Raw genomic sequence first — 21,680 nt, forward strand, 5'->3', positions numbered from 1 at the left:
TTAATTATAAGTGATTGGCCCAGGGTACGGCCCAATGGATAATTGAGGAAGTGTGCCTGAGCAAAGGGAAATCCGTTTAGACAAGAGAGGAGTACAATCGTTATGCGCCCCGCGTTTCTCAAAACGATGTCATTTTGGGAGGCGCAGTAGGAAGTTGACATGATTATATATATCTGTTTATACAATTATGTATTTTTTTATTATATACATTTTTTATACAATTATGTACATGCGAATCAGGAAATTTTTGTGTATTATGTTAAGAGTTGATGTGTATTATGTTAAAAGTTGATGTTTATTATGTATTATGTTAGATTATGTGTATTATCTTTTAAAAAATAGTATGTATATTTTGTTATATAATTATGTACATTCATGTATACAATTATGTATATTCTAGTATAACATTATGTACATTTTTAAACATGAGTTTTTTTTTTTTAGAAAATTAACTGCCAAACACTGGATAGCGAAATTTCAAAAAAAAAAAAAAAATTGAAACGACGTCGTTTTGCATCTGGGCGCACAATGCAACGCGCGCCACGGTACAGGATATAAATTGCCAGAGGAGTGAGCTTAACTAGGGAGAGACCATTTAAGAAAGTGGAAGTGGGCTTCGAAACTAAGGGTACGTTTGGGGCAAATTATACTGTGCAACCGTGTGTACCATGCATGGTGCACGCTGTTCTATGTTCATAATTATAAGGAAAAAAATGTTAAATTGGCCCCTTAAGTCAAGTGGATAGTGCAATTGGATCCCCTAAGTTTAAAAAAAAAAAAAAAAAAAAAAAAAAAAAAAAAAACTTCATTCAAGTCCCCTAAACCGATAAAATTATTTAATTAAGTTCAAGTTATCTTGTTTATCAGGTTAAATGCATATGGTGTTGACACGTGTCCTTATTTTATTTTTTATTAAAAATATTATTTTATTATAAATTAATTAAAATAATAATAATAATTAATATATATATATATATATATATATATATATATATATATATATATATATATATATATATATATAAAGAACTGTGGCCGTCCGATCACAGTCGTTTAAGGAAGACTGTCATGATCAACGAAGGAAGACGGCCATGGTTATCTTCTAGATCTGGACGAGGGCTACGGCCTTAGCCGCCGCTCTTGTTCCAGACGAAGGGGACTCATCGTTCCAGTCCCCTCCATCTATATAAATTTTATAAATTTATAATATAAAAATTATGGATCTATAGTATAAAATTTATGAATCCAATTATGTGTGCACCTTTATACATCCTATTATCTCTCTTCCTCGAGAAAGTAAGAACGGTGTGAGGTGGCCCATAGTGAACATTCCAAAAAAATGCCACTTTGTTTCACACTTTGACCATCTATCTATCTCACAAAATTTCACTAATAATACACTGCAGTCTTGCTCTCCAAGGAATCAAATCTCAGCTGCGCTCTTCAATTCTTCTATATATATTACATCAAATAACTGCAACTCTGCAACCACTATAACTTATAGGTTTTCAACGGCAGCGGATCGGAAGGGAAGATGGGAAAAGGCAATAAGAAAGTGTTAGCGCGGCGGCGATGGTATTCTTCAGTCTGCAGATCCTTCTTCGCTCCGTGCTTTTACTCGGAGTCGTCGTCGGAGAAGCGTGCTCCTCTCACGCCGTGCAAAGCCGCCGCAGCGCCGCCGCCTTACGACCCGGAGGCGGCTATGGTGGCTTCATTCAAACATTTCTCTTCTGCACATAAAGTGCACTTAGATCACTGATCAGCATAATATGTATTTCTATTAATAACAACGCTTGCTGATTTTCTTTGTATATGGTATGTGTGTTTTGACTGTTTTCTAGCTAGATTGTAGAGGATTTAATTTTTGGGTGTTATTGCTGGTAGGTGTCCTTTTCATGAGAAGAAACGTCACTCATTCTCTGTAATTAGTTCTATTTGTATAACATATTTGGTTTCATTTTATATACATTGTAGTTTCATTTTAGCACAGTTACAGTTACAGTAGGCACTTAGGCTTTAGTCGGGCGGTAAACAGTCTAGGCAGCGCCTAAGCGGCCTAGGCGGACAATTATGCGACTTAGTAAAAAAGAAAAAAACAGTGCCCATGTGTGGGTATATATATATATATATATATATATATATATATATATATATATATATATATATATATATATATATATATATACATATAAAATAAATTAGCAAGGCCGCGAGCTGACCGAGTTAACTCGACTAACTCGATCGAAATGGACGAATTAACTCGACTGAGTTAGGCGCTTAGTGCGGCTTCCTAGGCGGCCGAATTGGCCGAGTTAGGCGCTAGGCGGCCGGTCGCGCGCCTAGGCAGGCGCCTTGAGGGGAAATCGCCACGGTCTAGGAGCGCCTAGCACCTAGACCGATTTTTGCAACAGTGAACACAGCTAAAGTTTCATTTTGTTTCATCTACCGTTTCATTTGACATTATACATACAATAGTCTTATTACAGAGAGACATGTTATTGAATTTTATTTTATACACACTGTAGTCTTATTAAAGCACCACTAAATTATAATTTTAATTCAACTACGATTTCATTCGACAAGATACACTCAAATATATAAAATTGTTATTCAATTTCATTTTATAAACAGTGTAATTTTATTACGGCACAATTAAAGTATCATTTTGATATAACTACAGTTTCATTTGACAATATATATATATATATATATATATATATATATATATATATATACTCAATATGTGAGATATGTTATTCAATTTCATTTTGTATATATATTCTATAATTTTATTTCGGCAAAATTAAACTATTATTCCAATTCATTTTAGATATACTTATTCAACTATCCACAGAGTAAACCTAATCACAATTTATTTTTAAGATTATCATTGACGCCCCGTCACAAGGTGATTTTTTTATATAGGTATATGTAGTTTCAAGTTGGCTTATTGAAATGATGTATAAATACCACGTGTCATGGACTTAGACTTGCCTTTACCTACAAGTAAATTATTTTGATGCTGACCTTCATTGATAATATGTATAACCGATTCTTTGAATTTTCTTAAATTTCAAAATCGTCCAAAGATTAGAATATCGAATAATATAATGCTATTTTAAGAATAATAAATTATATCAACCTTATCCAATAATGTAAAAAATTAGTTAGGATTTGATTTTAATATTACCATGTTATATATTCTATGAGAAAGTTTATTGTCTGCTATCTAAATATGCATTTTGGATTAAATCGGTATTCTGACTTCAAACGGTAAAAGACAACGAGGTAAACCAACAACAGAAGCTCCCTTATCATCTCTTTGATGCACAAATTTTAAGAAGAACTGGTCGTCCCTGTGAATGGAGAAGCACAAATCGGGGCCTGCGATCGGTCGATTCTGGTGTGGGAGAGCGAAGAATACCGCTGTGTTAAACAGAGAGTTAACATAAAATGTAACTGAAGACTACTTTAGGTAAAGTTTTAATAGTTAAGGGACTAAATTGAGCGAAAAATTAAACAGGAAACTTTTACAAGCAAATCGCAATAGTCAAGAGACCCAGCTTGTATAAACTCGGATGTCTTTCTAGTACAAAACCAAACTTTATAGTTGTCAACAAACTTTATCGGTCTTACCATGTTTGAAATTAATAAGATAAGGACAATTTCAGGTAAGTTAGTTAAATTAGACCATGTTTGAAATTAATAAGATAAGGACAATTTCAGGTAAGTTAGTTAAATTGTTGACTTGATAACCACAAAGTTTAAAATTTAATTTTCAGTAGAAATTGTTTATTAGTATTTTTGGCTTGAATCGATCAGCTATAGTTATCAATATGAATCTGATGGGGATATTGGGGGTGGGCCACGAACGTAGTGGGCTCAAGTTGTTGGGCCAGGGGGTATGGGGGGTTTCTTGGGCCGGGGCAGGACGCCACGCCATCGGGGTGGTCGGCGCCCGCAGCTAGGGCGGGTCGCCGGTCGGGGCGCTGATCCCGGCCGGCGATGTCGCGCCCAGCGCGCCTGGTGCGCGGCTGGGCGTGGGCCCGACGCCCCTATCGCGGGGGTGCGGTCTCCCGTGCGCGGGTGTGCGGGGTGCGTGTAGAAGGCGCGGGAGTTTAGGAGGTATGGTGAACGTGCGGATTGACGTACGGAAAATGGGGGAGTGGCGTCTAAGCACGTGGGACACGTGGATGTCTGGAATGGGAAGGGGCAAGCTATAAATAGGGGTCCTGGATTCTCAACAAAGGACAACTCAGACACGACATGCACATTGGTTTAGTGGTCCTTGGTCTATACTCTCAACCCAGCCACCTGGGTTTGATTCCTATCAGTAGCATAGTTAGTTATAGCCCACCCCGTGGTCCTTGTTCTTTGTATTTGTGCCGCCATTCTAGGCTTTGTACCCATTGTTTTAGGCCTAGCGCCCGGGTAATAAAGTTACTCTTTTCCTACCCCTATTCTGTATCTCTATACACGATTTATGGTGGACCCGGTCCTAATAAAACCATCATCTTTTGTTTGTTTTTTTCCGATACTCATTAGACAAAGAAAATTCTCATGAGTTTTATAGTGTTTTCTTAAATGACTATATTTATTTTATAATCTCTTGGTTGATCATGAATCTTTAATATTTGTGAGTATTTAAAATTTACATGTTTAATTTCTAAGACTATGTATGGTACCCGGGTTGGACTTCCATTTGGAAGGTTGTGAGTTCGAGCCTCAGTGGAGACGTTATTGATTCTTTGTGTTTTAGTAGGTTGAGAAAGTATGTGAACATATACTACATTGTAATAGAGCCAGTAGCATTCAAAAAAAAAAAATTACATGTTTAATCTCTAATTCTTGAGAAAACAAAAAAAAAAAAAAACAAAACAAAAAAACAAAACAAAACAAAAAACAAACAACAACAAAAACAAAAAAAAAAAAACAAAAAACAAAAAAACAAAAAACAAAAAAAAAAAAAAAAAAAAAAAAACAAAAAACAAAAAACAAAAACATTTACTGGTCGGTCGGGTCCCCTATATTTCTTTTTAGATAGAAGAATATTCTCCATGTATGTTATGCCTTTTGTTAATTGCTAAAGTTTGGAATTGACTTTAATTTATGTCTTCTTCATTTTGTGTTTAAATATTTTTTACATTTAACTTTTGGCTTTATTCTTTTTCTGGACTTTCAACTCTTAAAAGTATTCTACATTTAATTAAAAATATTTAATATACTTTAACTTTATAAAAATTTCACCAAACATTAAAGTGGAATAATGTATGACAATAAAAAATTGAGTATTAAAACTGAAAAAAAAAATAGTACTATATTCCTAAGATGAAAAGTAAATTGACCTTTTTTTTTTTTCTATTGTTTGCTTTTAGTTTGTAATTTTAATAAGAACCACATGCTACTACATGGTCAATAACCTCTTCTTTTTTTTTAATGTCAATCTCAATATAAACAAAAAATACTTCAGCAATCCAACTAGAAAGTGTATAGTTTAGGCTACTAAACAAACACCTATTGTCACAAACTGACTTTTCAAATGCATTCTATAAACACTATACAACCTATATATATATATATATATATATATATATATATATATATATATATATATATATATATATATATATATATATATATAACTGACCAAAATTTTACATTCTGCAGAAGACATGTTAACTTACAGAAACTGAGAAATTTGCCACCACTTGATAACACAAGGACTTCACAAACATGCTTCAAGTGTTCCAACTTGCTAGCACTTTGGTCAGCTGAAGAATTTCTGCTTTTGTGACTATAACCTGTAACATGGATTAGAGGTATGATGTTGAAAAATTTTGTAGGTGAATCATCCATTCAAGACAATTAGACAAAGGAGCTGGAAAGAATAATAAGCTAATGTCATTATTATAATAAACTAGTTTATGGCATCAATTCTGCCAATCTGACAAAAGTTGCAAATAAACTTTCCAGATGGGTACATATATGCCTATATTTTGGTAGCATGGACATGGAGAAACACCAAATAGGCATCATGGAGGGAGCTCAACGTAATATACTTCATTCATCAAATACCATATATGCAGTTTAGCTTTCTTTAAAGTATTAGAATAGGACTAAATTGAACAAAACACTATAGTACAGGGACCTCGTAGGTACTTTGACCATCTTTGACAATTTAAGATTTTAAATCTTGGGAAAGGCCAAGCACATTGTGCTCAGATGGCACCCGGGTTGGACTCCCATATGGGAGGTTGTGAGTTCAAGCCTCACTGGAGGCGTTATTGGCTCTTTGTGCTTCAGTAGGTTGAGAAAGTAGCTATGAACAGATACTACATTGTAATAGAGTTAGTAGCATTCAAAAAAAAAAAAAAAAAAAAAATCTTGGGAAAGAAATTATTTATTCGAAACCAAAATTGATGTGAACCCCACAAACAGAAAGCAAAAGACAGGATGGGTGTAAATTCAAGGCCCCTAAACCCCCTTGCATCAAGAGTTAATAAAAACATGGATAATTCATTCACTGATGCTATTGATATGTCCTTACCTACAAGTTCCTCAATAGGGAGTCCAATAAAGATGTGCATCAAAACCTTGTCAGTTGTTGCAACATCTTAGAAGCATTAGCCTGTGAAACCAGCTGCTCCGAATTTGGAGCTCTTATCATGGGGTTTTGACCAATATGGTCACCCATCCCCTGTCTAACCATCTGCTTAGCATTATTTGCACTTGTGCTTGTTTCAGCATGTGAAGCTTCCATCAATGAGCGTATCTAAGCAAAATATGACAGTTTCAAAAGTAAACCAACTTGAAAGAAGGTAATATATGTGTGTATGCATGAAGAGAAATAGGTATAACACTCTTTACTTACCATATCCAAGCGCTTTTTGTGGATATCACTTGATGGCTGCAATAAAAGTAAAACCAGTATCATTTTTTTTGAGTTCTAGCTCATTACAAGCTACAAGAGTATTGACCATACTGCCCTTAGTAATAGAATTTCCTAACCCATCAAAGGAAATAAAACAAATATTAATCAGCAACAGCATATTTTATCATCTTCATTTCTCGGTGGATGGGGTGGAAGGGTGAAGAGGTGGAACAAGTTCTGATTCAAGGCCTCAATTGTGCTCTTAATGACTAAGCCTAGCCTCTTAACCCAGCTCAAATATTAGCACATTAGTCTACTTCAGCTGGCCATTACAACTAAAGATTTTTTCATTTACAGATGAATAGCAGAAACACAAATTGAATATACAATTTGGTTGGAATTCAGAGAGAGAGATAAGACTTACATGCTCTGATTGCTGTTTCCTCTCCTCACTTGAGAAGCCTGGAATTGTCAAGTGCCAGTTCTTTTCTGTAAAATATTTGAGTTAATTACTGCAAGCCTCAATTTCCGAAAAGTTTCAGTGGAAAAGGCAAATGATTTTCCACCTCATGTTAAATCAACCATAGGGCAAGAATAATATGATTTTACAGTAGTGTACCCATCAACTCACATTCCAAAAAAAAACACACACACACAAGCACTGTACCACTTATATGCATGGATAACCCTTCCATAAAATCATATTAAGTGGTACAGTGCCCTGCCCTGCATTAATTGGAAAGGTTTATTTTACGGCAACCAATTTAAGTGTGCAGTAAAATAAACCAAAACAAATGCCCTCCATTAGTAATTTGAATATAATACTTTGCAAGACTTGGCATAACTACAATGATTGAAGTTATGAAGTCATAAATGGCATGATTCTAAAGAAAATAAATAGACAAACAACACAAACAAGTAAGCCACACTTGCAGGACAGACCTAGATGCAACAATACATCCTTTGATTCCAGGGTTGATGATTTTCTATGCTTCGCCAAATTGCAAGCGAATGTAGTAACCTGCAATAACCATGCAACAAAAGATTTCTATATATTAAGAAAAGGCAAAATGTAAATGATGTGATTTGCATAGATAGCTTCGAATGCCAGACACCAAATGAAGAAAGAAAGAGTATTTCAGAGCCTCACTGAATCAATGAAGTCATCAGCCATCTCTAAAAGAAGATCTTCAACATCAGGATCAAGCTTACCCAGAGAATCCACCTGGACCATTATAAAGATTGATCAGAGCACTTGAAATAATATCCTTATGGGATGAATTACTTGAAGCAACAAAGACATATCTTATAACATTACTCTATATGTCAGAAAGTCTCTTGCCAGATGTCAGATTCTTAAATTACTAATTTACTTTGATTTCGTATAGAGCTTAAAGTGGAAATAATTTTCAACCTAAAATGAAATTGAACTGATGTTCTTATGGTTTAACTATTATTCATAAAGGACACTCTGAAACAAGTGGATCCAGAGATTGAACCTGTGAAACTAGATCCTGTATTTTTCTCTTCCCAAGAAGTTGGTTGCTTGCTTCAGTTCCCTGGCTTGAGCTTCCCCCAGGAGTAGTGGCTCCAGATGCAGTAGCATCTGGTTGTGATCCAGTTAAACTCATTGATTTTTGGCAAGTGGGGGCAGCCATATGCGGAGAAGACTGCTGCTGTTGATGCAAAAGCTGCTGTCCAGGCTGTTGTTGCTGCTGGTCTGCTGGCTGCGACTGTTGCTGCATTGGTGCTGGTGGTGCCTGCTGCTGCTGCTGCTGCATCTGGGGATGCCCCATTTGTTGCTGCTGTACAATTTGGGATAACTGTTGTTGGTTCAAAGCCATTGAATTTTGTTGCAACTGTTGATTTGAAGCTAATTGCTGTTGAATAAGTAATTGCCTCTGCTGCTGAAGACGGAATGAAGGGGAATTTGGTGAAGAAGATAATGTAGGCATTTGCTTTAACCACTGCTGCTGAGCTAAAGTGTTCTGTATCATAGCTGATTGAACATTTGGAGTCAATCCAGATAACTGAGAATTCATAAATGACGTCCTTTGAAGGTTCTGTGCCTGTAATGTCTAGACAACATTGTGACGCAAAAACATAAACTGAGAAGAATGTAGCAGTCAACACACGAGCAGAAACTTTAGAACACAATGTACTGAAGACACTGGCATAATAAATGCTCTTAAATAACCTCTGCCTAGTTAGAAGTTAAATCACCTTAAATGGGAAAAGAAGATCAATGACACCTCATCAATAGAAAAAAAGAGAAAAGGCAGCATAAACTCTATTTTCATATTCTCACGCTTTTCAGCAAGTGTATGCGTGTAACAAGCCATTAGCAATGGAAATGCTAAAAAGAAGACATAGCAGGTACTTTTACCAAGATTTAGCTTCCCTAAAGTATGCCTTAGATACAAAGTTTTTCACTGCCAGTATGCCAGTAAGACTTGACTCAAATCCTGAACTAGAGTGAATTTAAAAAGTAAAAGTAAGCCTAAGCAAAGAGTACTAGAGTAGTACTCTGTATCATATAGTGTAGTCAGCTTAAGCAGCACAAAATTGTTGGTCCTTTCAATATTGCACTGAATTGTTGATTTCTAGTGAGAATTCAAACAGGAGTTATAATTTTAATGGTGGCATTAGTCAACGGGACATGGGATCAACGCAGAATATTCTGGAGGTAGAGCTGATCAGCAACTGGAATGGGGAAGAAGCCAAAGAAGAAAATTTCTAGAAATGCCAAAACGTTGAGTAGTATATCCCCAGATAGGCTAGAATTTCACTAAACACTATCAAATGATGTTGCCAAAGGACTATTTCTTATGCCTAATAGTTTTTCCCTAGAACAAAAACTAGACAATTCATGTTGCTTGGGAGTGAAAACTATTGGGTAAATACGTGGCCTAATATAATCTAAGTAAAACCTAATTTAAGGATACGACTGCAACTACATTCTTTAAAAGGTTTGCTACAAGCTTACCAATACTATGAAGTGAAAGAACCAAAACTAAATAAAAGAAATATTGCAAGAGTAGATTCTACCATAATGGATGCATACTAGCAAAATATTAAAATAAATACCTGATTGGAGGTGAGCGGAGTTTGCTGAGACACTTGCTGCCTCAGGTGCCTTTGCTGGGCATAAAGGGATCCATTGGCTCTAAGTTGAGAGCTCAAATTTAGAGATCCCATCATCCCCATTGCCTGAATTCCCTGCAATGGCTGCCCATGGGAGCTCTGCACCAAACCAGTCTTCGGCCGAGGCTGCACCAAGAAGCAAAACCACTTCAGATATGCACAAAGAAACAAGCTTTAACTCTCTCTCTCTCTCTCTCTATACATATATAGTAATGGACTTCTTTACACAATACATACACCACGCTAATATCCCTCATCAAAATACAGAAATATTCTTAACAAAAGAGGCCTTTTAGCACTACAATGGCTGATGGCACCCATTCCAGAAAAACTCACAAGATTATAACAACTATCTCTATAGGTCAAGCTCATATTCCCTGTATGCTTGGATTAAGATTCTGGAACAGGATCAGATAAACACACATCTGAGCTTTTCTACGTCTCAATGCTCAATTTTAAACTTGGAACTATATCATGCTAGGGGAATATAGTGTTGTTAAACAAATAGTGAATGCAGGTGAATAAAGAAGCAACTTCCATACCGCAGACAAAAATTGAGACTGCAAATTAAACTGAGCAGTCGCAGCAGCCATGACATTTTGTCCAGGTAACATGGAGAGTTGCCCGGTCTGTCCTATCAATGCTGATCTAGATAAATTCCCACCGCCAACCATCTGCCCCATTTGTTGCTGTTGGGGATTCTGCTGCTGCTGTTGTGGTTGCTGCTGCTGCTGCTGTTGCTGAGGTACACCAACCCCGCCACCACCAAAATTCATCTGCCCGTAAAGCCCAGCAGCCATTTGCTGTCTTGTCATACCAAACTGCTGCTGCTGTTGTTGCTGTACTTGACTCAACCTCGACATTGAGGGCGATCTCTGCAAGCTTTGCTGCATCTGAAAATTAGACGCCATGGCAGCCGCCATCATATTATTGTTGTTACTGCTACAATTGTTATTGTTGTTGCTATTACTACTCTGCTGCTGCTGTTGTTGCTGAAGCATCTGTGGCTGTTGTTGTGAAGGAGTCATGGGGATTTGCGGAAGGTCAACGGAAGGCGAGTGGGAAATTGAATTTGACGGCGAGGGCATAGCCGCCCCGGTCGCCGCAGCGACCGTTTGTAACTGCGTGTTCGACGCCTCCATAACTTGGTTCCCTGATTGCATTGGTTTCGGGGATGAGGACGAATTTTCCGCCATTTTCGCTCTATTCGGAAAATTCAACACCAATAATTTCAGAACTCCACTTCGGTCATCCAAAAGAAAATAGCTCTCGTCTCTACGGTTGGTAGGCTCCTTTCGATTTGGGGAGAAATTGCTACTATCGGAGAAGAAAATCCGCTAAGGAAACGTTATTATCCTCTATCTCTGTGTCTTGCCCGAGAAAATAAGGAAAGATGAGGAAGCGGCAGCGGTAATTTGCTCTGAAGAAGAAGAAGATGGAAGAAATTTTAGTTGCCGTGAAAGTAAATTTGAATGAACGCAATCAGATAAGTATGTTACCTCGAAAACTGGATCTTCTTGAGCAGAGAAGAAGCTTGAGCGAAAATTCTTTGTTATGAGAAATAGGTTTCCGGAGAAGCTGAGAGGAAGAGGAAGAGGGTTTCCGGTGGGAGAGATGAGATGCTTCTTCCCACTGCACACGGACACGGTGACTCCATGGAGAGGGAGCCGGTTCCTGTCCGTTTTCACTCGGGTCACATTTCGGGTCTTGTGTTACTTACTATAAACAATAGGTTATCTTTAAAGTCTTAAACCAATTAAACAGATTGATATTGGACAATTAACAAAAGAAAAATATAAAAAGAGTTAATACCCAAAATGGTCCCTCGACTATGCTACAATTACTAATTTGATCCTCAACTACCATTCTTACCCAATTAAGTCCTCAACTACGTAACTTTTACTCAATTAAGTCCTCAACTATACAATTCTTACCCAATTTAGCCCTCTGTATTAATTTGACTGTTTGTTGACTGTCAAAAATCGGAATAAAATTATAATTTTACAAGATTTCTCCTTCCTCTCCATTTAGCAGCGCCAAAACCATGCAGTAATACACTCCGATCAGATTTCGATCGTCAAAAAATCGTTGGAAATCAAATTCATGGGCTATCCGATGCATAACCACTACTTCGATATTGACAGGTTTAGAACCCAATCGGAGCTTATTACTACATGGTTTGGCGCTGCTAAATGAGGAGGAAGGAGAAAACTTGTAAAATTACAACTTTATTTCCACTTTTGACAGTCAACAAACAGTCAAATTGACAAAGGACTAAATTGGATAAAAATTGTATAGTTGAGGACTTAATTGGGTAAGAATGATAGTCGAGGACTAAATTGGTAATTACGACATAGTCAAGGGACTATTTTGGGTATTAACTCATATAAAAAGATAAAAATATATGGGGGGCTCGCGAGCGGCTCGACAAGTCACTAGCCTAAAATAATTGAGTTCGAGCTCGATTCGAATACGAAACAAACCGGTCGAGTTCGAAGTTGACCGAGCCCAAGCTAAGCTTTGATTGATCGGCTTGCGAGTAGTTCATCATCACAACAACGTTTTAAAAACATGGTGGGTCGAGATACCAAGTCAAGGCCCATCATCCCAAGCTTAAATATGGACTTTAGGATGGAAATGGTTGTCGAGCTTTGGCATCGGTGGTCTTCGCCCCTTATGTGCCTATGTCGTTAGGAGGTCATTCAGGTGATAAGGGGTTGTTTTGGGCTTCAAAAAGTGGTAGAATGTGGGTCCAAGGCGGGGTTCACACCCTGGTTCGACTTAGGTGTAGTTGTTAAAATGGGTTAGCTTGGCTCATACGGGCTGATTCATCATAGGTTGGGAAAGAAATGAGTCGAGCTCAACCCTACTCATTTCAATGAAAACACTAATAATTGAACTAATTGAGTTAGAGATTGTCCGAATCAATTAAGTTCGCATAAAGAACAAGGGTAAATAATAAAGACAAGATAGATATAGTAATATTTTGTGGATTGTATTACAAATGCTATTGTGTAATAAATAAAACTTTATTGTCTAAGCCAAAATATTACCAATTTATATAAAGAAAATGACTCAACAAAGTTCTTAAAACATGGTGGGTCGAGAGACCATATCAATGTCCACCATCCCTAACCCAAAGATGGGCTCTTGGTGGAAATGATTGTCGGCATGAGGGTGGCCTCAATGCTCGGGTCTCACCCTTTGGTTGGGGTTCTTTGTGTCATGTTCGGAACACTTCTCGTTTTTTTTTTTTTTTTTTTTTTTTTTTTTTTTTTTTTGTTTTTAATAAGAATGGGGCTACCCAACAGGAAGAATAATACAGGCTAGTCCAAAATATTTACAAAGCGCCAAAAGGGAGAACCATTCAAATCATCAGCAAGAAAAGGTTCAACTCCAACAGGGGGTTGCGACAACAAATGTATTCATTGGGGCCAGTTTCCGACAAGCTTAGCAAGGGCATCAGCTGTGGAGTTCTGCTCCCGTACAATCCAAGCTATCCTCCAATCCGTAATGCCGCGGAGTTCATGTTTGCAGGCAACAAGAAGGTTATGAATCATAGTGTTCTCCATACCTTCCAGCATGAGACCATATATGACTTCCTCCGAATCACTCTCAAACACCCCTCACTTTTAATTTATGGATCATAGATTCTAAGCTCTAGATAGTAGTATTTTGTTGAACATCAAGTTGTGAACTTTTTCTGAATCTAAAATCATGTACTCTTAAACTCCATTTTTTTCATTCTTAAGTCATTTTTAATATCTCCATAATTTACTCTCACAAATTCACCTCATCACTCAAAAAATAGGAAAAAAAAATTTCCCCCTATTATATCGAGCAAAATAGCCTTCATAATAATGGATTGAGTCACATGAGTCGACAACTCGTGAAACCGTTTTCATGCAAATTAGGTATGTGAACAATAATGCACAATGTACAACCCATAAATGGTACAACATTTAAAGCAGCGTACCTTTTCTGTTTCACATCACCAAACCCAGATACACCGGCGAAGCAGTCGTACTTACTGTAAACTCAAACTCTCCGGCGACCTCCACACCTGGAACACAGAATCCGGTAATCTTAACTCTCACAGAAGGTTTCGATTTTTCCCCGAAATCTCTAATCTCTTTACTCCTCCTTCCAATTCCCGGGGACCTTATTTTATTCAATAGATCTCAAGTTTTTTTGTTTTTTTAAAATAATTTTGATTTCGTTTTTCTAGTAGATATAAGTTCAATTCGCTCTTCAATTTCCTGAATTTATGTAGGTTATAGAAAAATCGTGGAAAGATACTATGAAAACTGTGAAGAGCCATGAGGAGGAAGAGGATGAGGAGGAGCTCGGTTCCAAAAGAGATGCTACGAATTCTAATAGTAATACTTCCAGAGGTTTGTTCTTCATTTCGTTGCTCTTTTTCTGAGCTTGAATTTTCTTCATAGGAAATTTTCTAGGCTTGGGTTTTGATTCAGAACTGTGAAATTATGAATTTGGATTTGTTGTTTTGGGATGACATGATGCTTCTTTATGTGGAATAGATGGAAAGAATAGTGATAAGGCTAATGCAATAAGGTCTAAGCATTCAGTAACGGAGCAGCGTAGGAGGAGTAAGATCAATGAGAGGTATAATCTAATTTCTTGTGTGGTTATATAGTTAAATCTATGAATTTTGTTTTTTCCTTTCAGTTATGTTTTTGTGGTGAATTTTGGTGGCTACTGGATATAATGATTTGGGGATTTTGGGAATAGAGGGGCTGACAATGGAGGTTTTGTTTTCTCTTTTGATTGCCTTGTTTTTGTCCAAATTATCTGTTTAACTTTCTCTCTGAAAATAAGGGGAAGCAGGGATGATATTTGCAACTCTTTTATAATAGGACAAACCGACAAACCATCTATCGACTCAACTTCTGAAAATAAAGAGAAGTAGCTTACATCAAAATCTCAAATGATTTTATGATGCATATATAAAATTTACAAGATTTAGACGATTGCGGTACTGACACATGCTAAAGGGCATATTGGGAGTGATCGGTGGTGGCAAGAGATAGTTGGACTATGATCAAAGTATCAAACTTAGTTACTATGCTTTTGTAGTAGTTAACTGTGCAAACACTTGGTGCTTTGAACCACTGTCAAAGCATCTAAAACAGCCGTAACCTCTGTTTTCTGACTTATAATGACATAAAATTAGTTTTCCACTATCTGCATTTTGTGAAGTTGCTTATATTTTTATGAGTTTGTTCTTCTAGTAAATGAAATTCTAATATTTCTGCATGTTACTTTTGATGTCATTTTTTGTTTATCTTTTTTTTTTTTTTTTTTTTTTTTTTTTTTTTTTAAATTGAGCTAGACTTGGTTATGCCTTTATGTATGATCTTGTCATCTCAGATGTGCATGTAATCAGAAGAAAAAATGGGAAAGGAAACAGGACAAAACATATACGTTTTTATGAACTAGCAGTTGCATTCAATACCATTTTTGTGATGTTTTGTTTCAAATTCTTGATGATATTTTATTTTGTTGTTTACTTTTTTTTTTAATTAAAAAATTGAGTTCAATCAGATTTCAGATATTAAGAGATCTGATACCTAACACAGATCAAAAGCGAGATACTGCATCATTTCTGCTGGAGGTACATTGCTGAACTAGAACATTCAATACATTGCTTTTTTATGCTCCCAAGTCCCAACCTTGCATTGAGATTGTTGCTGTTATTCATCTCTGTTCTTTGTATGCAGGTTATTCAGTATGTACAGTTTTTACAGGAGAAGGTACAAAAGTATGAAGGGTCATATCAACCTTGGAGTTCTGAGCCAACCAAACTAATGCCATGGGTAGACTCCTTTGGCTTTTTAATGTGGCTTTTTAAACTCACTAGGTTGCAATGACATTGGAAAAAGAAAAAGAAAAATATGTGGATAACTAGAAATGAGAGAACGGTCATGACTTCTCTAGTTTTATGTCTACATATTCTACCACCAATCCACCATTAACTTTCAGATGACGTGTCTTTCTATTTCCTGTAAACAAACTCACACACAACGTATGAGTGCTTGTCCATGCAACTTTATTGAACTTTATTTTGTTCTATGACTCTTCTATCATTCATATTTCTTCTATCGAACTTTATTTTGCTTTGTTTTGAGAAGCATTTCTGGATAAGCATTTCTGGATAAGGTCTGATGTTTAATCTATTTCTTATTGGCCCAGAGAAACAGTCATTGGCGAATGCAGAGTTTTGTTGGATCCCCACAAATTGTAAAGAATGGTACTGGTCCAGGACCGACATATGCTGGGAGGTTTGATGAAAATCCTGTCACAGTCCCTTCAGCCATGCAACCAATTCAGCAGAATCCAATTGAATCTCATCCTAGCAGTGATTCTGCCTTCAATGCGGTGGATTCACATAATGAGCTTGCTACTAAGGCGGTTACAACTCCCATGACTCTGCAGGCAAGTCTGCCTGCCGCTGTCCAAAATGAAGGTTCTTACTCCCACACCACACCTAGGCCTGCTTCTGATGCTCAATCAAATGAATGCCCGAACAGAATAGAAGCTCTGAGTCATCGTGAGGAGTCGACTATAGAGGGTGGCACAATTAGCATTTCAAGTGTTTATTCCGAGGGGTGAGTAACTGTATACTATTCAAAGTTGGGGCCTGTTTTGCTCTGAATCATCAGGAGAACCTCACACAAATAGATTCCCTTTCTACGATTAATATGACTGGCTTAAATTCTCTCCATTGGTGCTAAATTGTGGCCCCTCATTTGATGATTGCTGTTACTTATAGTGTCTTGGCATAGCTTATAGATTAGTTCTGATCTGCTCATCCGCAGAACCTCAGACAAATAGATTCTCTTTCTAACATTAAAACAACCTGCTTAAATTATCTGCATTGATGCTAAATAATGGCCCGTCATTGCATCTGCTTGATGAATGTACTTATAATGTCTTAGCATAGTGTGATGCCATGATCTTAGAGGATGTGTTATATCTCCACATATTATGTGTGGTAATTAAGCAATCAAGTAGTCTTTACATTTCACCAGCTATACTTTGATATTATTCTCGAATTCATTAGTTTAATTCGACCACCCCCACCCCCACCCCCCTCCCCCACACCACCTCCCTGGCTGTTGCTGCACTTTCTTCTCTGTACTTGCTCCATAATTTGGTTGAGAGCTACATGCAAATTTGTAATTAGTAAAATCTGTAAATTTTGCGTATTATTTCCAAACATAGTCTTAGTTGAGTTATTATTTTAATAATGATTGTTTATTTAACAAAGTAGCAATCTTACCCAATTTTTGTGTGAGAAAGTTATTATTGATGTACTCCTTTTCTTTATCAGGCTACTAAATTCATTGGCACAAGCATTGCAAAGTACTGGTGTAGACCTTTCACAAGCCACCATCTCTGTGCAGATAAATCTTGGAAAACGGGCAAATAGAGGATTAAACTCATCGCTAATGGTTGCCAGGGTCTGGAATATTTCTCTCATTCCAATTATCTTGAAAGTTGAAATCCCCTGATGGAAGAAGGGCTTGTGGGGGGGGATTAGTAAAATGTTATGTGTACTGATGCCCTGGTCCACGATCTGCCCTCTTCAGATACACTTTCTTCTTTCCTTAAATTGTATTTTTATTTGTTACAGGATACTAATGACAAACCGGCACCATCTGTTTGCCCAGCGGTGGGACATTTTCGGGACACAAGCACTGATGATGACTTGGACCAAGCTCAGAAAAGGCTGAGGATTTAGGTACAGCATACCGTACCTGAACTATTTCAAGTCAGTTTTGTGTTACGACCTGCCAGTTGAGAAAATAGTTGTGCATATGGTTTAGTCTTGTTGTTCTATCATCCCCCGGAGTTCATACCCATGTATTTGCTGTGTCATTTTTTTTTTTTTTTTTTTTCTTTTTCAACTTTGTTTGGTGAAGGTCATTGTCTTCATCTTAGTTTAATCCAAAACCCCAATAGAACTCCAAAACTTAATGATCTGAATCAACTAAACTACCATCTGTTCAGATTCATTCCTGAGAAAAAAAGTATTATTGATACTACTGTGTGTTTTAGGCTTTGCACAACACAACCCAAAACCAAGATTCAAACTGCAGTCCATATGTGGTCTTTCCCACCACCATGAGGTTATGTGAAACCATCAAATTTATCTAGGGTTTAATCGCCATCCAAGCTCTAAATGTTTGTTTGCTTACACTATCTGTACATGTTCATTTGGTGTTGTATAAAATTTTCAAGGAGTAAATGTCAGCTAGGATCCTTGAGTATAGTGGCACCCGTCACGTTTAGTCCTAAAATTTCAATTTAACTGCCCTTGATCCTGCAACTTTTAATTTTAACCAGTCGTGGTTCTTCTATAGTTTAAGTAAGAGCAAAGTTTAGGACCAAGGCTGGTTAAAAAGTTGAAAGCTGAAGGAAGAAGGGTGGTTAACTTGAAAAGTTGAAGGAACAAGGGTGGTTAAATTGGAAGTTTTAAGACTAAACGTGATGGTGCCACTATACTCCGAGGATCTCAACTGGCATTAACTCAATTTGCAAGTATCAGTAGAAACATATGTCTGCCATTATACAAGGATGACATGGTGCCATGGTGAATTACATTTCAGAGCAATTAAGAGTTGTTGACGAATGAGAAATAGTGTGTTAAATGGCTTCAAAATGTACAATGTACTTTCAATTTTTGAACATTTTATCAAGCTTCTCCCTTATACCAGAGTACCAGCAATGATATTTTATATCGAATTTAGTCGATTCAAATAAAGTTGAAGAATAAATTTGGTGAAACTAATAGTTATTACTAAAATTGAAAATATTGTTATAAGTCGAAACAGTCAAATTTGATATTAACTCTTTAATTTACTATTTTTTCTATATAAATAAATTCAAAATTTACTCGTTTAACATGGCTGAATATAGAGCACCAAATAAAAAAAATAAGATTCAACCTTAATCACCGAGATTTTAACTTATCCATATAAAACAAAAAATATATAAAACATTTAAATTAAATAGTCAATATTCTACTACTTTTAATTTGAAGGGAAGCAAAGATGCAATGTACATTAACTGCTTTTATTTCTAAATAAATAACCAGAGCTTTAATTAGCATAGGCAATTAGGCATACATACATTCGCATCTCTTAAAAAAAGTTTAAAAAAAATAAAAAAATAAACCAACAATAAATATAATCTTTTGGGGAAATAGGCCACCTGACCGCATAGCGTAGTGGATTAGCGCGTCTGACTTCGGATCAGAAGGTCGTGGGTTCGACTCCCACTGTGGTCGTTATAACTTTGTAATATATTTTTAAAATAAACTAATTTTTTCTCAACAAAATAGAAAAAAGACTGTTAATAAAAAAAATGTAAAACCCAAATTATAAATCCCAATTCCCAACCCTAGTAGGAGCTGAATCGGATCCAATCCAACCCATATAAACCTCGTTCACAACCAATTTAGGGTTTTCAGAGGAGTTAACTAAAGTAGCTATACTCGCCGGAAACTTCCATCCCTCCGTAATCCTCACAGCGCCGCCGCCGCAATGGTATGCTCTCTGCACCTTTACCGGCACTACAGTCGGATTCCTCATAGCTATGCACTTTATGTATCTGCACGTTAATTATGTATCTAATACACTCATTTAACATTTTTTTTTAGATCATTTCTGAGAAGAACCGAAGAGAGATCTCAAAATATCTCTTCCAAGGTGTGTATATACGCTGATACATTCATAAATGCATAAGATGCTTATTTTCGTATGTGTGCTCGTATTTTTTTTCTTCAATCTGAATAGTGCGTTGCGTGTTTTTGAAATTGCGTTGTTGTGATGATGAAGAGGGAGTTTGCTATGCCAAAAAGGATTACAATTTGGCGAAGCATCCGTTGATTGATGTGCCGAATCTCCAGGTGATAAAGCTTATGCAGAGCTTCAAATCGAAGGAGTATGTGAGGGAAACTTTTGCTTGGATGCACTATTACTGGTATCTTACAAACGATGGCATTGAGTTCCTCAGGACGTACCTTAACCTTCCCTCTGAGATTGTCCCCAACACTCTCAAAAAGTCTGCCAAGCCCCTCGGCAGGCCAATGGGCGGCCCTCCTGGTGACCGTCCACGGTAATTATGCATTGATTTCTCCACCATTTTTGAAAATCTAGGTTGGTTTCTCTAAACTGACTGTCTTTGATGTGATTTCCGATTGGGGCAGTGGACCGCCCAGGTTTGGTGATGGGGAGAGAAGGTTCGGTGACAGAGATGGATACCGAGCAGGTCCACGAGGCCCACCCGGTGAATTTGGAGGCGAGAAGGGTGGAGCTCCTGCTGATTACCAGCCTGCCTTCAGGGTAATCACTTGCTTTGATGTCCTCTGAAATCTGGAATTCATGAATGTCTGTTGTAGCTTGTTAAAAATGCATTTGCTTGTTTACCGGATCTTAGATTCCTTGTTGCACATAATTTAGAAATTAGGTTCAATTGCAAGATTAATTCCCAATATGTAATATAGTACTCCTTATAAGTTAGTCACTTAGTCAGTCCATAAAGCACCCATTGAACTATGAAACATCAGTATGCAGTCTGCACATTTCTGAACATATAGTATCATCAAATTATGGTTTTAGATTAGATGTTGGGTCGGAACTTTAGGTTATTCAAAGGGAAAGTCATGACTTTGGTAGAAATTGTGGCTCTATAGAAACTTAGGATGTTCTAATTTCTTTTCTCCAATTTTTCATTTCTTTAGTTATTAAATGCTCCATTAAATCTTTCATTTGTGTTGGTCCGTTGTTTCCAATAATGCTCTTGTATACACAGTTGCCATACGATCATTTTTGTACCTATAAACTATTTCCTCGATTTGTATTAACCGTTATGGCTCCTGTTCTGTTTTACTCTATTGATTAATTGAATTGAACTAAGGTTAAAGTTTTACAAATTAGAGACTTGTTACTTTGACCTGTAGGGTGGTGCGGGAGGAAGACCTGGATTTGGTCGCGGTGCTGGAGGATTTGGTGGCGGTGCACCCCCAAGTTCAAGCTTCTCTTAAATGTTTATTTTGTTGGGTTCCTAGTTGTAGGGGATGCAAACAATCTGAAGCATTTGGATACTACATTTACCCTCCTTGTTCAATCAACAATGTCAGAAAATGATGTTTTTAATGAGTGTTCCTCTGAACTAGTGCAAATTTTGATTTTGGATTTTAATTTTATCGTCATCTAAGATAAATCGTTTGAGTGGTAATGCACTCTCATCGCTTAATTGCAATTTTCCTTTTTCCCTTAACCCTTGAGTACTAGTTTTCTTGCTTGAGGATGTAGTTGATTGAGTTTGAGTTGCTTGTGATGGCTCACCCTCAAAAGCATTTGCATCAAGGCCATACACACTTATATTGAGAAAATGTTCATCATTTTCACCCATAAGCAATTCATCAATCAACAAACTATCTTCATTATCTGTTAAGAATTTTAACTTCCAAGTGTCTATCATTCAAGTTTTTGTTGTACAAGATATAAACCAAAGCATTCATCCTCGTTGTGGTTAAATGTGTTTTTTTTTTTGGTATGTACTTGATTAAAAATACTCCAATTTTATTGATTTCAAGTCACCATTAGATAAGATGTCTTGTCACACGTGGAAGTCT

The 21,680-nt window shown here is 36.8% G+C and overlaps 3 protein-coding genes and 1 non-coding gene across 12 annotated transcripts; 3 read left to right on the plus strand and 1 right to left on the minus strand.

Moving 5' to 3' along the window:
• Positions 1-5,626: 5,626 nt before the first annotated feature.
• On the minus strand, positions 5,627-11,697 carry LOC109160875 (transcription initiation factor TFIID subunit 12b-like). Of its 4 annotated transcripts, XM_019309124.1 has the most exons (10): positions 11,515-11,697; positions 10,558-11,435; positions 9,959-10,141; positions 8,371-8,949; positions 8,022-8,096; positions 7,814-7,892; positions 7,296-7,360; positions 6,872-6,913; positions 6,548-6,772; positions 5,628-5,878 (listed from the first exon to the last, which is right to left on the minus strand). In XM_019309124.1, exons 2-9 carry the CDS (start codon positions 11,209-11,211, stop codon positions 6,587-6,589), a joined length of 1,863 nt encoding a protein of 620 aa, XP_019164669.1. In that variant the 5' UTR covers positions 11,212-11,435; positions 11,515-11,697; the 3' UTR covers positions 5,628-5,878; positions 6,548-6,586. The 4 variants fall into 4 exon arrangements, with proteins under 4 accessions (XP_019164672.1, XP_019164669.1, XP_019164671.1 ...); XM_019309127.1 differs by having other exon boundaries at positions 5,627-5,878; positions 8,371-8,940; positions 10,558-11,697; XM_019309126.1 differs by having other exon boundaries at positions 6,872-6,907; positions 10,558-11,697.
• Positions 11,698-13,891: 2,194 nt separating this feature from the next.
• On the plus strand, positions 13,892-18,845 carry LOC109160880 (transcription factor BIM2). Of its 6 annotated transcripts, none has more exons than XM_019309138.1 (9): positions 13,892-14,117; positions 14,289-14,409; positions 14,557-14,641; positions 15,581-15,650; positions 15,757-15,852; positions 16,229-16,644; positions 17,370-17,499; positions 17,673-17,780; positions 18,403-18,845. In XM_019309138.1, the coding sequence occupies exons 2-8, from the start codon at positions 14,316-14,318 to the stop codon at positions 17,778-17,780; spliced, it is 999 nt and encodes a 332-aa protein (XP_019164683.1). In that variant the 5' UTR covers positions 13,892-14,117; positions 14,289-14,315; the 3' UTR covers positions 18,403-18,845. The 6 variants fall into 6 exon arrangements, with proteins under 6 accessions (XP_019164683.1, XP_019164685.1, XP_019164684.1 ...); XM_019309140.1 differs by lacking the exon at positions 18,403-18,845 and adding an exon at positions 18,271-18,396; XM_019309139.1 differs by lacking the exon at positions 18,403-18,845 and adding an exon at positions 18,098-18,245.
• Positions 18,846-19,254: 409 nt separating this feature from the next.
• On the plus strand, positions 19,255-19,328 carry TRNAR-UCG. The gene has a single exon. It is a non-coding gene; the product is annotated as a tRNA-Arg (tRNA).
• A 107-nt stretch (positions 19,329-19,435) lies between these two features.
• Positions 19,436-21,255, plus strand: LOC109160885 (40S ribosomal protein S10-1-like). The gene is made up of 5 exons (XM_019309146.1): positions 19,436-19,587; positions 19,701-19,749; positions 19,879-20,158; positions 20,250-20,385; positions 21,003-21,255. Exons 1-5 carry the CDS (start codon positions 19,585-19,587, stop codon positions 21,084-21,086), a joined length of 552 nt encoding a protein of 183 aa, XP_019164691.1. The 5' UTR covers positions 19,436-19,584; the 3' UTR covers positions 21,087-21,255.
• The last annotated feature ends 425 nt before the right edge of the window (positions 21,256-21,680 follow it).

This window comes from Ipomoea nil, unplaced genomic scaffold (genome assembly GCF_001879475.1).
Source record: "Ipomoea nil cultivar Tokyo-kokei standard unplaced genomic scaffold, Asagao_1.1 scaffold2921, whole genome shotgun sequence".
NCBI lineage: Eukaryota > Viridiplantae > Streptophyta > Magnoliopsida > Solanales > Convolvulaceae > Ipomoea > Ipomoea nil.